The sequence below is a fragment of the Phaethon aethereus genome (assembly GCF_964289735.1).
Source record: "Phaethon aethereus genome assembly, chromosome: 32".
NCBI classification, from domain to species: domain Eukaryota; kingdom Metazoa; phylum Chordata; class Aves; order Phaethontiformes; family Phaethontidae; genus Phaethon; species Phaethon aethereus.
In genome coordinates, this window is record NC_138608.1 from 307,654 (window position 1) to 324,169 (window position 16,516).

General features: G+C 59.5%; 1 protein-coding gene across 1 annotated transcript; it reads right to left on the bottom strand.

The window, feature by feature from the left end:
- Positions 1–559: 559 nt before the first annotated feature.
- On the bottom strand, positions 560–16,225 carry C3 (complement C3; the record flags this gene model as incomplete). The annotated part of the gene is made up of 40 exons (XM_082012139.1): positions 560–701; positions 932–1,067; positions 1,474–1,557; positions 1,831–1,917; positions 2,124–2,213; positions 2,444–2,549; positions 2,903–2,992; positions 3,357–3,444; positions 3,677–3,728; positions 3,822–3,972; positions 4,424–4,582; positions 5,004–5,167; positions 5,283–5,433; positions 5,572–5,667; positions 5,848–6,007; positions 6,085–6,160; positions 6,390–6,593; positions 6,679–6,765; positions 7,175–7,241; positions 7,543–7,755; positions 7,837–7,976; positions 8,322–8,407; positions 8,740–8,851; positions 9,283–9,489; positions 9,795–9,866; positions 10,074–10,203; positions 10,281–10,442; positions 10,862–11,056; positions 11,152–11,364; positions 12,118–12,264; positions 12,531–12,646; positions 12,945–13,065; positions 13,214–13,316; positions 13,645–13,735; positions 13,821–13,903; positions 13,986–14,080; positions 14,161–14,231; positions 14,624–14,783; positions 15,281–15,473; positions 16,155–16,225. The coding sequence occupies 40 exons, from the start codon at positions 16,223–16,225 to the stop codon at positions 560–562; spliced, it is 4,971 nt and encodes a 1,656-aa protein (XP_081868265.1).
- Positions 16,226–16,516: the final 291 nt, after the last annotated feature.

Consider the following 16,516-nt stretch of genomic DNA (forward strand, 5'->3'; position numbering starts at 1 on the left):
CTGCACAACTCTGTCGTCACCTACGGAGTCCCCATGACCCCTATGGAGTCCCTACAATTCCACTGTCCCCTATGGAGTCTTCATGAGCCCTCTGGGGTCCTCACAACTCCATTGTCACCTACAGCATCCCCATGACCCCTATGGAGTCCCTACAACTGCCTTGTCCCCTATGGAATCTTTGTGACCTTGTTGTGCCCTACAGGGTCCCCACGATCCCATCATGCCTCACAGGATACCCATAGGTGTCTCATCCCCTACAGAGTGCCCACTGCCCCTATAGTGTCCCCCATGGCCCCATCATCCCCTATAGAGTCCCCACCATGCTCCTGTCCACTACAGCGTCCTCACAACAACCGTGAAGGCCTCATCACCCTGGTGTCCCCTACGGTGTCCCCATGACCTGCTGTCCCCTACAGCATCCCCACGTCCCCCCGACACCCCCCCCATGCAGGTCCAGAGCCAGGTTGTCAGAAAGGACTTTTTTAACCCCAAAATAAAAAGGTGGGAGGGAAAGAGGGGGCAGCAAGGCGGGGGACACCAATGGGTGGGGGGCAGGCACTCAGGACGGACACCCGAACATGGTCATGGCCTCGGCAAACTCAATGAAGTCCTGGCAGAGGGACTGCAGGTCGGGTTCCTGGCATGCGACCTCTGAGGGCCATGCCTCCAGCCACGTGTCCTTGCCGATGAGGTAGGAGAAGCTGGAGACAACAAAGGGACAGAGGGGACATGGGTCAGAAGGGGGGGGACAATGGGGTGCACAACCCTGTATGAAACACTGGAGAATATCAGGCCTGTGTACTTGGGTGTTACTGTCACCATGTCCATGTGTCTCTGTGTCCCCATGTCCCATCTAGCCATGTCCCCGATGTCCCATGTCCCCAAAGACGTGGCCCCATCCACGTCCCCACACGTGGCCCCATGTCCCTACCGGCCGCCGGTGACCCACAGGTCAGAGGCCAGTCCCCAGAGCAGGTAGTCCTGGCCAATCTGGAGCCTCAGAGAGTCTCGGCACTGCCGGTGGCTGATGAAGGTCCGGTTGCTTCCTGCTGGGTCCTCATCGGTGCCTGTCGCAGGGGAGGACACGCAGGTGACGTGTCATCTCCACCCCAACACAACAGGGACACCCACTTTGCCATGTCACGCTTTGGGGACTCTCAAGCCCCAGCGAGCCACTGGTGTCCTTGATGGTATCAGCTGTGGGTGACACCCATTCCCTCCAGCATTCCCCAGCACCCTTGGGCGTCTCCACCCTTCATGGACGGCCCCAGCACCGTTGGGTAACACCAGCCCACCTGGGTGTCCCTTCCCAAAAGGCGTCCCCAGCACTGTTGGATGATGCCAACCCACCCGGGGGTCCCCAAGCCACCCAAGTGGCACCAACCCACGTGGGTGGCCCCAGCTGTCCCCAGCCCCAGGTGACCACCTCATCCCTCAGGGTGGCCTTGTCCCCCACCCCTGAGGTGCTCGTACCCATCTTGATGACAGAGAGGACGGTCATGATGTAGCTGTCATGGGATGGCGACGCCTCTGTTGCCATCAGCTTCACCTTGTACACTGGGGAGGCAGATGTCACCATGTCACCCCCAACCCTAGACAGCACCCCCACTCCATGGTGGCCCCTTAGATAGGTCCTCTGTCTCCCCCTTTCCTCCCCATGTCCCTCTACATCCCCACCTGTCCTTCTTGTCCCTCCATGTCCCCCTGTCCCCTCCTGTCTCTACGTGCCCCTCATGTTCTTCTGTGGCTCTCCATGTCCTCATCCACATCCTTTGTGTCCCCTCTATGGGCCCTAACTCCCCCCACGACCCCACGTCCCCCATGTCCCACCGTAGTCAACGCCCGGCTCGCAGGCGCGCTCAATGCGTTGGTTGACGGTGATGGGGACATCGTGCTTGTGCCGCATGAAGCAGTTTTCTGTGGGGATATGGGGACACGGGGACACGGCCATGACAAAGTCTATTGTGGTAGTGACATGTCCCATCATGAGAGGGACATGTCTCCATCACAGTCATGATACATCCCATCTTGTCAATCACACGTCTCGTCACGGCCATGACGTGTCCCATCATGATAGCGGTGTTGACCCAGTCAGTCCCCATGTCCCTGTGTCCCCATGTCACCTTCAGCGCAGCGGCACACATCCCCATGGCAGATCTTGCTGAGTTGCCCACCGTCCTTGTCCGGGTGGTAGAAACGGGTGCAGCGGTCATCTGCAGGGACGCAGGGACACGAGCGGAAAGAACCAGCGGGACACATGGGGACAGAGCGGTGGCATGTAGAGGGAGAGGGTCAGCAAGGGATACAAGGGGACATGGGGGGACATGGTGACACAGGCTTGGGGAGAAGATCAGCAGGGACGTGGTGGGACAAAGGGGCAGAAGGGGACACAGTATGGGGACAGAGGGGACCTGAGGGTGACACAAGGGGACATGGGGCGCACCAATCTTGTAGTAGCTGTAGACGGTGACAGCCGCAGGCTGGATCAAGCCCACCTGGAATCGCTGGTGGGCCTTGAAGGAGAAACACTCCTCGGCCTTGTGTGAGATCTGGGGATGGGGACACAGGGATGGCAGTCAGCACCCCCACCTGGCCCCGTCCCCATCTGTGTCCCCATGCTGTCCCTATCCAAGACCTGGACCCATCCCTGTCCTTGTCCCCACCCCTGAGACCCTTTTCCTGTCCCCACCTCTGTCCCTGTCCATGTCCCCAACTTCATCCCTATCCATGTCCCCAACCCTACCTGCGTCCCCATCCCTCTCTCTGTCCCACCTTTGTCCCCCAATTCATTCTCATACCTGTCTCCATCCTGTACCTGACCATGTCCCAACTTCATCCTATGCTCATCCTTGTCCCTGTCCCCATCCCTGTCCTATCATGTCCCCATCTCCCATGTCCTCACCTTGTCGAGGTAGATGACGAGGTTGCTGCGGTCCGACGGCGCTTTGTCGATCTCAAACTTGGAGATGTACCTGTCCACCCCCTCCGTGAGCTGGGGACAGGGACATGGTGACACCCGGCATGCAGGACATGCAGGGACACGTGGGGACATGCAACCGCATCAGGATACAGGGATGTGTGGGCACAGTGACGCTGGCCATAGGGGACACACAGGGGCATGTGGACATGGCAGGATGCAGGGGGACATGGGGATGCAGGGACAGTGACACCAGGGGACACGGCGACACATGGCCATGGAGGGAAAGGCAGGGACACAGGGATTCAGTGCCACAGGGGTTATGGGGGCACAGTGGCATACAGGGACACATGGGGATGGGGGGACATGGGGGGACATGATGGCACAGAGATGTGAGGTTCCGTGTCTCCCCCGGGTCTCCCCAGGTCCCCACACTCACCCTCTTCAGGTCCTGTAGGTCAGGCGAGAAGCCCGTGAGCATGGAGACGTCAAGGATGGACATGGTGGCATCTACATCATCCAGGTACCTGTGGGGACAGGGCTGAGACCACCCACCTGTCCCCAACTGCCCTATTGTCCTCAGCATCCCCATCCCCAATGTCCCTGATCCCAAGGATCCCTGTGGGACAAGGTGGGGCTGAGCCCTGTTTGTCCCCAAGGTCCCCATGCTTTGCCCTGGTGTCCCTGTCCCCAGTATCCCCATTCCCCTCCCGATCTCCAACGTCCCTGATGTCCCCAAACATCCCCAGCCTGTCCTACCTGGCGCAGATGGTGATCTTGACGGAGCGGATGACACCGTCCTGTTCCTTGCCTGTGGAGGGACACGGGGTGCCGTGGAGGGTACCCATGGAGGACACGCGGAGGGATACAGGGGGACGTAGCGAGGGCACGCGGGGGGACTCACCTGTCTTCACGTCCTCCACCTGCACCCGCAGGTCAAAACTGTCACACTTGTTCTCCTTCTCGGGGACCTTGGCATTGTAGATGGTCACCACTGTCATCGTCCCCTTGCCTGTGCCCTCAGCTTTCACCATGAAGTCCTCGTTCAGCTTGGTCTGCGGGGAGATGGCACGTTGGGGAGGGACAGGGACATCCCCTGGGAGGGACATGGAAGGGATGGGGCATCCTAGGCATGCGGGATGCAGGGAGGGGGTGTAGAAGGGACAGGGACATCTCAGGACACAGAAGGGACAACAGCTTTGCACAACACAAAGGGGACAGGGACATTGAAGGATGTGGAGGGACATGAAGGAGACAGGGACGTTCCAGGTCACAGCAAGGGAGGAGACAAGGTCAGAGATGGAGGGACATCCCAAGCCTTGGAAGGACACAGAGGGGACATGGAAGGGACAGGGACACCCATAGTGAGGGGACAAGATTGTCCTGGGACATGAAGAGACACAGATGGGACAGGGACATCCCATGGACAGCAACAGCAGGGCGATGGCAGCTGCATCCCCACGGTCCTGATAGTGACAGTGACAATGGCGACAAGGACGCCGGTACCTCGGCCGACCGCGCCACCAGGGCATTGCGGTTCTCGATGCGGTAGGTGATGGCACTGGCACGGCGTGGCAGCAGCACCGACACGTCGAGGTTGAGCTCGAGCTGCCGCGGAGATGAGACCTGGTACTGGGCCAATGCTTGGAATACCAGGATGGTGGCCTGCAGGGACACCTGTGTCACCAGGGCTTGGGGACACCAGCTGGAGCATCCCCAAAGCCCCCTGGGTGGCCATGAGCCCAGGGTGACCCCCCAGCCCAGGGTGACCCCAAGCTCTAGGGCCACCTGAGATCACCTGGAACACACCCTTGGGAGTCTTACGGAGCAGAGGTGTCCCTCATGGACAGGACAAGTCCCTGAGGGTCCCCAGGGACACGTCTTTTGGGCTTTCTAAAGCCCTTGAGATCCCATGGGACAAGATGTGTCCCCCAAGAGGACATGCAATGTCCCTGGAGTCCCCAGGGCCACAAGGTGACCCCTCAACCCCCAAAGCAGCCCTCAACCCCTGTCTTCCTGTCTCTCTTTCCCCATGGCAGCGGGTGCCAGGACAGCACCCACAAGTGCCAGGGAGTCCGTAGCCCACCTGAGTGGATCCATAGCCACCACCAAAGTAGTTCTGCTGGGCAAGCCAGCGGGCCACTGGCCCTGTCAGCTCCGGCTTCTCCATTTGCACCAATGCCAGCAACGCGTAGGACGTCCCCTCGATGTTGTAGGTATGTGCGTTGCGTTCCTCCCAACGTTTGCCCTCTGGGGGTGACATCGGTCCCTCAGCACCCTCTAGGGATGATTTCTCCCCCCACCAGGTAACCCATAATTACCTCTTCCCCCCACCCCAGTTTTGTCCCCCCTGACAAAATGTCACCTTTGGAAAACTTCATGAGAACTTTCTCGCTTTTGAGTTTCCCTGTCAGGGCCAGGGCATAGGAGGTCAGGGCCACCGTGTAGGGTCGGGTCAGTGACTGGTACCTCCGGGCAAGATATTCGGCAGCTTTGGTGATGCTCCCATCCAAGCTCTGGGCAGAAAGGATGGTAAATTTGGAGTCTCAGGTGGCTGCTATAAGGGTTGGACACCTCATCTTGAAGCACTGTCCTTCTATGTGATAGGGTGTCTCCCCCTCTCCCCACGTGGGGTTGAGGACTGGGCCACTCACATTGACATGGTCCTTGCAGACCTCCCGGGACTCCTGCAGCGCGATGAGGACAAAGGCTGTCAGTGACACCTCGGGCTCGGCACCCTGGTAGCCTCCCTGCGTGACAAAATGGAGGAGAAAAACCTCAGGATCGTGGTTTTCACAGCAAACTGTCCACCCAATGCTCGTCCCTGTCACCCAGCAGAGTCCTTTCCCCACACCTCATTCCAAAAGCCCATCCTTGAGCTAAGAGGGCTTTGGCCATCAGCAGGGACAGGGTTTGGATCCCCCCCATACCACCATCTCCTTATGGATGACAGGAGCATCTTCTTGGAAAATCCCGTCTGGCTTCTGCTTCTCCAGGATGAGCCATTTCACGGCACCACAAACCACTTCGGGCTCAATGTCTACCAGCTTGATGGCCATGGCAAAGACTTTGGCCACGTATGCTGTCAACCTGGGGACAGCAGGATCTTAGCATCATATCTAACCCTGTCACCTGGACCCACATGGTGGTGGCAACATGACCCTCACCAGGTGCTTGATGGGCGGTTCTTGAAGGCGGCATAGGAGCTGTCAGGTTTCCGGAAAGCAAGTTGTTGGGTGTAGCCTGGTGAGGAGATGGTGGTTGGCCAACACAAGGAGCACTCAGCCAAGCTAAGATAGCTTTAGGCCACCAACCCGCCCCAGAAAACATTCCGGTGCAAACCAGTAGCCCTAGAAATCCCCAATCTTGTAGCACCCATCCCATGTCTTCTTCAAAGGTGCCAGTTTCTTCAGCACCTTGGATGAAGGCAACATTTTGCACCCCAAGAGAGGAAACTAGGGGATGCTCCTACCCTTTTTAATCAAGCCAATGGCCTCAGTGCGGCGGTCAACACCAAAGCTTTCCCACTGCAATGTGCTGTCCAAGTAGTGGGTGGCAATGACAGTGGGTGTCATCCCGATCATGTTCTGCTCCCCGCAGCCCGCTGGTGTCACAATGAGGTGCTTCAGCTTGTTCCCATCGATGGCTTTCTCCACCATGATGGACACGGGGTTGCCTGGACCAGAAGGAGACACGTCAAGGCAGGAGTGTCCTGCCCCCCCCCAGCTTGTCCCCATGAGTGTCCCTTCCCCTGTTCTCACCTTGGATGCTGACTTTGGTCTCCGACTCAGTGTTGGGGACAATGTCCGAGATGTTTGATGCCTTCACCTTCTCCTCCTGTACACCATCTGTGGGGCAGGGAGGTCAGGATTGAGATGGGTCACCCCAAATCCTTCATGTCCTCCCCCACCATGAGGTGACCCACATCTGCAGCAGGATGCCCCTTGTCCCTCAAGATGTTTCAGAGCCATACCAGGATGTTCCTTCTCCCTCAAGATGTCCCAGCTCCATAGCAGGATGCCCCAGACCCACTGCAGGACATCCCTCGTTCCTTGAAATGCCCCAGCCCAATAGTGGCACGTCCCTTGTCCCCCCGAGATGCCCCAGTCCTACCTTTGGTGGTACAACCTTCATCCCCCAAGATGTCCCAGACCCACAGTGGGACTTCCCTTGTACCCTGAGATGCCTCAGATCCTTCCCTCAGTGGGACATCCCCATGGGGCTGAGACATCCCCAAGACCAGCCAGGGCCACTCACTTATTCCTTTCATCTTTGGGTCCAGCTCAACTATCTTCACCGTCTTCTCCAACCTCATCCCCTCAGGCTGCAGAGGCAAGAGTTCAATGCTCAAGGTTGGGCTGCTTTTTGGTCCCCCCTTCCCAACCTCTCTGGGTTGTCCAGGAAAGGTGTCCCAGTGTAAACCAGCATGCCCAGGTCATGGGACAAACTGAGAGCCCCGGGAGACCACACTTGAGCATCCTCAGGGGAGGATCCTTCATCCCTGGGTACCAACACCAGGAGGAAAGCGGAGACAGGGATGTCACAGGAATATCGTGCTGGGGACATCTCAGGGATGGAGGTGGCATCATGTGGTGGAGACGCCATCAGCAGCAATAACCACTCACCACAACTTTGAGCTTCTTCTTGACACCATCAGACACGAAACTGCCCCGGACGGCTGCCTTCACCTCGATGTCATGCAGCCCCAGCTGCAAGGGCACGATGACGAAGGGCACGGCCCACGATGACTGGGGTTTCAGGCTGAGGATCTGCTGGTAGCGCACCTTGGAGGTGGAGGCACTGCACAGGGCCGGGTTGTACATCAGCTCTACGCGCACCTACAGGGCACAGAGATGTTGACCGTGGGGTTCATGTGGCCACAGACCCCCCAGAAGCCCAGGTGTGGGTCCCCTGCCAACCGTGATGTCATGCATCCAGTAGTTGTAGAGGATGGCACGGATCTCCACCTGCTCGTTCCTCACCACAGAGTAGGGTAGGCGCAGGTCGATGAAGAATTCCTTCATCACCGTGATCTCATAGGGGTCAGCCACGCACAGCCCTGCGGGGTGGCCCCCAGGGACATGGGGTTCAGGCTTATGGGCTTGCTGGGCCCCTCGTGTCCAAGGGACATCCTCGAGGCTTTTGGAGGTCCCCCAAGTCCCATGGAGTCCTCCCAAGGCCTAGGAGATCCCTCAAATCCCAAGGACTGCCACCAAGCTTTAGGGAATCTCCCCAAAGTTTGGGGCACCTCTCCAGTGGTATGGAGCCCCCAAGATTTTGGAGATCCCTCAAATGCCAAGGAAACCTGCCAGGCTTGAAGAGATCCTTCACATCCCAGGGAGCGCCCCCAAGGTTTGGGGGATTCCTTTGATCCCCAGGGACACCTTCCTACTCCATCACGTACCCTTGGTCTGTGAGAGGCTGACGGCCAGGACCTCCCATGTGGTGATGGAATCCTTCAGGTACACAGGCAGAGTCTTCGTGGAGATTCTGGAGAGGATGGGGACAACCAAAGGGGTCATAACTGGCCCCATGCCAGGCGAGGGAGGTGTAACCAGCCATCAAGCTGGAGTAGGACGGGGTCTGGTCCCCAGGCTAGACCAGGGGGTTGTAGATGGCCCCTGAGCTGGACCAAGGTATCATAGCTGGTCCCAAGGCAGCACCAGGGGAATCAAAGGTGGCCCTTGTCTGGACTTGGCAGAGATCATAGCTGGTCTCCAGACTGGCCAAGGCGGTGGTCCAGAGCTGGACAGGGAGGAGGTAATGATCCCCAGGTTGAGCCATAGGGTGAAGGGGTGGTGGGACAAGGGCACAGGGCTCACCCCAGCTCATTGGGCTGCTCCGTCAGCGGCTCCACCTGCCAGAGCCAGCTCTCTGGGAAGAGGCTCCGTGAGGTGATGTCCTCATCAGCCAAGAAGCCATCGTCTACCTCACCTGGGGAGGGCAGCATCCCTCTCGACCGTGGCCTCAGGGGTCCAGCCCCTGAGGAGAGCCAGAATCACCCCAGCATCATCCAAGCATTGCCATTGTTTTGCCCAAGCATCATCTAGGCATCACCCAACATTCACCCAAGCATAGCCCAACCTTCACCCAAGCATCGCCCAACGACAACGCAAGCAACACCTGAGGTTCGCCCGACCTTCACCCAAGCATCATCCAATGATAGTGCAAGCAACACCTGAGGTTCACCTGACCTTCACTCAAGCATCATCCAATGATAGTGCAAGCAACACCTGAGGTTCACCTGACCTTCACCCAAGTGTCGCCCAGTGACAACGCAAGCAACACCTGAGGTTCACCCGACCTTCACCCAAGCCTCACTTAAGCTTCACCCAAGCCTGCCATCAACCCCACTATTGCCCAACACTTGCTTCGAGCCAGCTCAAGGTGGAGCTCGCGCTGCTTCTGGTCACGGATGCCCTTGATGTAGTTGCAGCAGTCAAGGAAGGCCCGGATGCAGGCTTCTCCATCCTGGATGTAGTTGGTCCGATGTTCACAGCTGTGGCCCATGGGGTTTTCCTTCATGCCATCCTCACAACACTTGCGCAGCATCTTGTCCGTGTACTCAGCCGCTGCCAGCACCAAGACACTCAATTAGCACCCAGTCCCAAAGCTCCTGGCCTGAGGGCCATCAGGGACATGGGACACTCTGGTGTCCTTTGGGATATGGGATGCTGTGGTATCACCAGGGATATGGAACATTGGTGTCCCTCAGGGACATGGGACACTGGCATTGACTGGGACATGGGATGCTCTGGTGTCCCTCGGGGATCTAGGGCACTTGACATCTTCAGAGACATGGGACAATCTGGTGTCCCCAGGGACACAGGACATTCCAGTGTTCTTGGGGACATGGGACACTCCCAGTGCCACCTACCCTTGGTGCCTTTGTACTCAACGAGCTGCAGGGAACGGCGCTTGCGTTTCGCAGGCTGGGGACACTGGACCTCTGGGGACAGAGAGGACACAGGTCGGGACCCCACAGTGTCACGGCCCCAAGCCCAGGTGTCACTTCTTGACATCAGTTGTCACTTCCTGAAGCTCAGGGGACACATCCCCCATCCCCAAGGTGTCACATTTCCTCGTCCTTGAAGTTCCACATCCCCATCACCAAGGTGTCACCCCAGGTTGTCCCCATTCCCAGCATGTCCTCTACCTGGTCGCTGTGGCGTGGTGATCTTCACGTTGGTGACCAGGCTGAGGCCAGCATCAGCAAAGACACCCACGTTGTCCCTCCCGCTGCCCGGGGTGCAGCCGATGTCACTCTTCTCCACTGTGTCCCAAACCTGCAACCAACAGGGGACAGCCATGACAGCCACTGCAACTACCCCGGGACAGTGGGGACGGGTACCCGGGCACCTACCTTGGACTGGGTGAGCTTGTTCTTCTTGCTGAGGACGAAGACGCCCTTGTCCACAGCCACCAACCCCACGTGGGCATTGTGGTCACCCTCGATGCGCAGCCGCATGGGTGTCCCCGGTTCGTGCACCCGGTTGTCAGCCTCAGTCGCTCCCTTCACCACCAGCTGCCAGGGACACAGGGTGGGCAGGTCATGTCCATGGGGTACCAAAAAACCCTTCACCACAGCCCCAGGAGCTGCCCCAACAGCTCACATTCCAACACCTCACAGGGTGTTGGAATCCTCCAGGGGTAGCTGATGGCTGTGTCCTCCACCATGGAATATCTGGACCATCAGTGGGCCACCTGGGCTACCTAAGGCCCCCCGTGAGATGCCCACATCCCTCATGGGCTATCCAAATAACCTAAGTGACACCCAATCCCCATCACGGTCCACCCAAGCCCCTCAAGGACCACCCAAGCCCTTCCAAGGGCCCAACCAGGTCCCTCAAGGGCCACCACAGAGGTCACTCAAGCCACCTCTAAGGCCCAGCCAAGGCCCCCAGGGGTCCCCCCCGACCCCTGGGACAGTGGGGACACACTCACAGTGCCCATGCAAGTGTCCTTGACGTCAACCCAGACTGAGTCGGCGACAATCTCACCGGGCATCACATAATAGTACGCCACAATGCGGAAGGAGGGGATGAGCTCAGCCGTCACTGGCAGCGACATGGTGACCAAGCTCTGGCCAGCCTCATGCCGCTGTCGCCCCACGCGGACGATGCGTCCCTTGCTCATGATCTGCAGCGGGCAAGGAAAGGCAGGGTTGGTGGGAACCTGGACACCCAGGTCCCCAAGATGGGGGCAGTTGGTTGGCAGAGGCCAAGCGCGCTCACCAGGTAGGTGAAGTACGGGACGGAGTCACGGACGGCATTGCTGCTGCTCTTGAGGTGGAAGTTCACTGCGAGGTTGTCACCAGGCTGCACCTCGGTGGCCCCCACAGCCAGGTGGAGGAGGTTGCCGGAACCACCCTGGCTGCGGTAAGCTTCGGCAGTCATTGGCCGTGAGGCCTGGCGCTCAGGAGGAAGCCCTGGCTGGTCCGTCCGCACCTGTAACACAAGGGACACAGTGGCACTTGATCAACAGGGAGAGGCATGGACCTGGGCAGGGGTCAATGTGGAGATCTTGGCCATAGAGGTCTTGGTTGTCCTGGTCTCCCTGACACCTGCTGCCCTGGGCCTTGGTCAACCTGATCATGTCTGCTACCCTGGATGTCTTGACCACTCCAGTCAGCTCAACCACCTTGGCCCCCCTGACATTGGCCACCCTGAACATCTTTGCCACTCCTGTCCCTCGACCTTGGCCATCACAGTTCTTGGTCACTGGTGAATCATGCTGACCCTGGCTGCAGGCCACCATGGACAACTTGGCCACTATGGATACCTCTGCCAGTCTCCCTGACACCGTACATCCTGGTCCTTGATCATCCTAGATGTCCTGGTCAACCCAGCTGTGTTGGCTGCCACGGTCCCCCTGACACTAGCCATCCTGCTCCTTGGTCAACGGTGACCAGGATAGCCCTGGTCCTTGATCACTCTGGACATCTTGATCACCACAGTTGTCTCAGCCATACTGTTCTCCCTGACCTTGGCCATCCTGGATGTCTAGGCCATCCTGGTCCCTTGATCCTGCTGTCCTGGCCCTTGGTCAATTGTGACCATGCTGGCCATGGTCCTTGGTCATCCTGGACATCTCAGACACCTTGGTTGTCTTGGCAACCCCAACGCCCAAGTCACTTCAACCACCCCGTCCACCTTAGCCACCCCAGTTCCAAGGCCACCCCAATACCTATCCCCACTCACAGTGATGGGGACGGAGTCCTTGTTGGCCGGCATGTTGAGGACCAGCTTGGCTGTGCCATCACGCTGGGTAGAGACGAGACCCTGGAAGCCATCAGCCTTGACAGTGACACGCGGAGCCGGGGACTCATCTGGATTAGTGACGTAGACCTGCAGGGGATGCGGTGTGACATGAGGACATTACATGGGGACATGGCATGAGGGACAGGTCACCTGGTGCCATCCAGGTGACACAGGGACATACCACATTCCCCAAGCCCTCTCCAGGTGAGACAGTGATATGACATGGGGACAGGCCCTGGCCCCCAAGTTTCCTCCACCTACAAACCGCCCCCCCCATCCTGACGCTGGGGACCCTGGTACCATGGGGATCCTGGGACAATGCCACCACCATCCCTGTCCCCAGATGCCATTACCGTCAGATCGAAGGGCATCCCCGGCTTGAAGTACTTGGGAGTGTGGGTGAAGTGGATGGTGTACGGGGACGTCACGATGCGGATGCCACTGCGCTGCGCCTCCACCATGTCACTGCCTGCAGTGGCCACGGGAATAGCCAGCGTCACCCGGCGCCAAAGGTAGCCCTTTTCTGACCTTGGGTGGCCCCAGATGTCCCCAACCCCACCTGTCCTCATCCTTTGCTGTCCCCAACCCCACACATCCCCAGCCCCATGTGTCACTGCCTCACTCCATCCCCCTGTGTCCCCACATGTGCCCAAGTGTCCCCCCACCTACCCAACTTGTTGAAGACTGCGACAGAGACACACAGCCCATGGCCTCACACATTCCTGCTGTCCCCGTCCCCCAAAGTCCCCTGTGATCCCCCTGCACACCTGACTCGGTGAGTACGGTAACGGAGACGTAAAGTGAATGTCCCACCAGCTCCTGGATGTTGGCGAATCGCTGCCGCAGAGCGGCCATGGACAGCACGGCTTCCCCGTCCCCATCGATCACCTGCGGCGTGGAGTTAGAGGGACAGGGGACAGCCGTGAGGACCGGGATGGGGGTGGAGATGACAGGGCTCAGCGAGGGCCAGAGCTCAACAAGGGACTGGAATAGGGACAAAGGATGGGGATGGTGACGGGGACAAGGACAGCATCACCTGGACACGCCGCAGGGACTGGGGGATGCTCTTCTTCTCATCATCCACCATAATGCCAAAGAGGACGAAGGCTGAACCCTGCAGGCGCTTCCCATACAGGTACCTGTGGACAAGCCACCACTCACCACCAACCCCTGTCCCCGTGTCCCCAACACATTCACATCACTGTCACCTCATGTCCCCACATCCTCTTGTCATGCAAGTCTGTCACCCCACTGGCCTCATCACCCTGTCCCGGTCATTCCACATGCCCACGTCCCCCTGTCGTCCCATCACGCCTCGCCACCTCCATCGCCATCAAATCTGTCACCTTGCCCGTGCCACCCCCTCATCCCTGAGGACTTTGCACACGAGAACAGGAATGTCACCCCACACCATTACACATGGGGGTCTGACCCCCAAGATGAGCAGTTTTGGGGTCGCCATCCCACCTGGCCGTGATGGACACTCTGAAATCCTCCTTCCTGTCAATGTAGAGGAACTTCTCCTCTGGCTCCAGGACCACCTCAAAGCTTGGAAGCACTGTGGGGCAGACACCCAATGGACCCAGGCACCCAGGACAGGCACAAGGGACCCAAGGTGTCTGGGGACCCTCACCCCACCTTACCATACTCCTTGACCTCGAATTGGGTGCTGAAGACTTGTTCTGGTGAGTCTTCGAATTTGGCCATTATTGTCCATGTCCCCAGGCTGGAAAAGGCAGGGGACAGGGTGAGGGGGACAAGCCCAGGGCCACGGATGTCCCTGGGACACCCTGGGAGGTGACACCCACCTGACAACCTCGGGCAGGTTGTGGTTGAGGGAGAAGATGCCGGTCTTCATTGGTGAGGACACAGGCACTTGCTTGATGATGACATCATCAGGCGTCTGAAGAGACATGGAGTGGTTGGGGATGGTGGCATGGGTGGCTATGTCCCCATGTCCTTTTGTCCCCAGCGGGCACCCACCTTGACCTCCACAATCACTGTCTTGGGTGCTGGCTCCATGAGGTGGCTCAGAGCGAAGAGGCGGCAGAGCACTAGAAGGGGGGACATGGGAGACAAGGTGAGCAGGGGTGGTGCGGGGATATCTAGAAATGGGTGTTGAACCCCAAAATGGGTGCTGGGTCCCAGTGGAGATGCCATAGGGAGGTCCCCAACTGAGTGCTAGGCACCAGCACCCTAAGGTCATGCCAGAACCCCAAGGTGCTACGGAAGGGACCCAGCACCCCAAGATGCCACCAAGACCCCAAGGTGCCACAGAGGGAACCCAACACCCCAAGGTGCCACCAACACCCCAATATGCCATAGTGAGACCCAGAACCCCAGAGACATACCAGCACCCCAAGGTGCTGTGGAGGGGACCCAACATCCCGAGATGCCACCAAGACCCCAATATGCCATGGTGAGACCCAGCACCCCAAGGACACACCAGTGGAGCCAGGGGTGTAGATGGGCTTGTCGGTCTGCAGGAAGATGTGGCCACTCTGGAGTGACACCAGCAGCACCTTCTCCAGGGTCACCTGGGCCACCCGTGCAGTCACCGAGACAAACTGCTTCTTCGTTGCCTGCGGTAGTGCCTTGGCCAGCACCTGCGGTGTCAGAGGACACTAGGTGACACCTGCACCACAGGGACTGGGCAGGGGACACCAGACGGCACCCAAGCCCAGGGAACGAGGCTGAGGATGCCGGGTGACAGTCCCCAAGGACTCCAGGGTGACCACCAAAGGCCCAGGGGTGACCATCCTCTAGTCATAGGGTGACCACCTCCAAGGACCCTGGCGTCACTGTCCCCAAAGGTTCAGAGGTGACCACTTCCGTGGACCCACAGGTCATCATTCTCTAATCATAAGGTGTCCATCTCCAAGGACCCTGGGGTCACTGTCCCCAAGGACCTCAGGGCGACTCTCCCCAAGGACCCCGTGGTGATTGTCCCAAAAGATCCCGTGGTGACTGTCCCCTGTTAGGTCCCACCAGCCCTGTGGAGATTCTCCACTAGCCCATATAGAGTTGAGCCTCATGGGCCACCCTTCCTGGGGCAGGAGGGGGCAGTGACCGGCAGGGAGGTGACACGGGGATGGCGACATACCTTGATGGTGGTAGTGGCCAACATGCCCTCGTCGGGGCTCAGCCGCACACGGATCTGGTAGAGCACGTGGCGCTTGAGGGGAAAGTCCTGCACCAGGAGGGTGGCCTCTGTGGGGGCGGTCAGCCCCGGCGCCTCCAGCACCACCCGCTCCTCCGTCTCCAGCCGCAGCACGGCCGGTGTCACCATCGTCACCCTGGGGACACCGGCCATCATGGGGGGCTGTCACAGAGCCCCCCGCCCAGCACCCTGGGGACATCACAACACCCAGAACCCCCCCAAAATCTGTCCTCGCAGCACCCTATGGACCCCCCGATCTGTCCCCCACAGCACCCAGCGCCCTGGGAACCCCACAGCACCCCAGGGACCCCCCCCCTAATCTGCCCCATGGGCCTAAAGCAACCCCAAACCCACCATTGCACCCCAATATCCCCCCCACTGCTCTCCAGCACCCACCCCTGGAAAGGGGGCTCCCATCTAGGGTGGGTGTCCTGGTCACGGGGGTCCCAGGTAGGTTGGGGGTCCCTGACAGGAGAGTTCCAGCTGGGGTGGGGGTCCTGGTTTAGAGAGTCCCAGATATGGGGGTCTCCTTCAGAGTGGGTGGTCCTGGCCATGGGGTGGGCCTATCATGGTTGGGGACGGGGTCCCAGTCATTGGGGTCCCAGTCAGGGGAGTCCTATGGGTGGGGATCCCATCGGTAAGGGGATCTCAGGGTGCAGGGATCCCATGCGTGGGGGTGTCCCAGAAGAGGGGGTCCAACGGGCAGGTGGGGTCCCATGGGTGCATGGGGAATCCCAAGGTGGATCCCAAGGTGGGGGAAGGGGTCCCATGGGTGCATTGGGGTATCCGGGTGGGGAGGGGGGTCCCCATGACTCACATTTGGGCAGGGGTGGGGGCCGCGTGCAGCAGCAGGAGGCCGAGGAGGAGGGGCAGCGCCGGAGCCCCCATGGCTGTAGAGGCGGAGGTGGGGGAGGACAGGGAAGGGGGGATCCAGGGGGGCCCCTTTATGGCAGCGCCGCCGGTTAATGGGTAACCAGCAGCCGGGCGCCCGGGTTCGCCCGCATCAGCGCGCCGGACGCCCGCGTCCGCCCATATACGAGGGGAGCTGGGGGCCCTTCCAGCACCTCTGGGTCCCCCCCCCCGGGCTGGGGAGGGTCTGCCCGGACCCCAGGGTCCAGCCATGCCGAGGGAGCCCGGGACCCTCTGCGGGGGGTCCAGCCGGGGGCAGGGGGCTGGGAG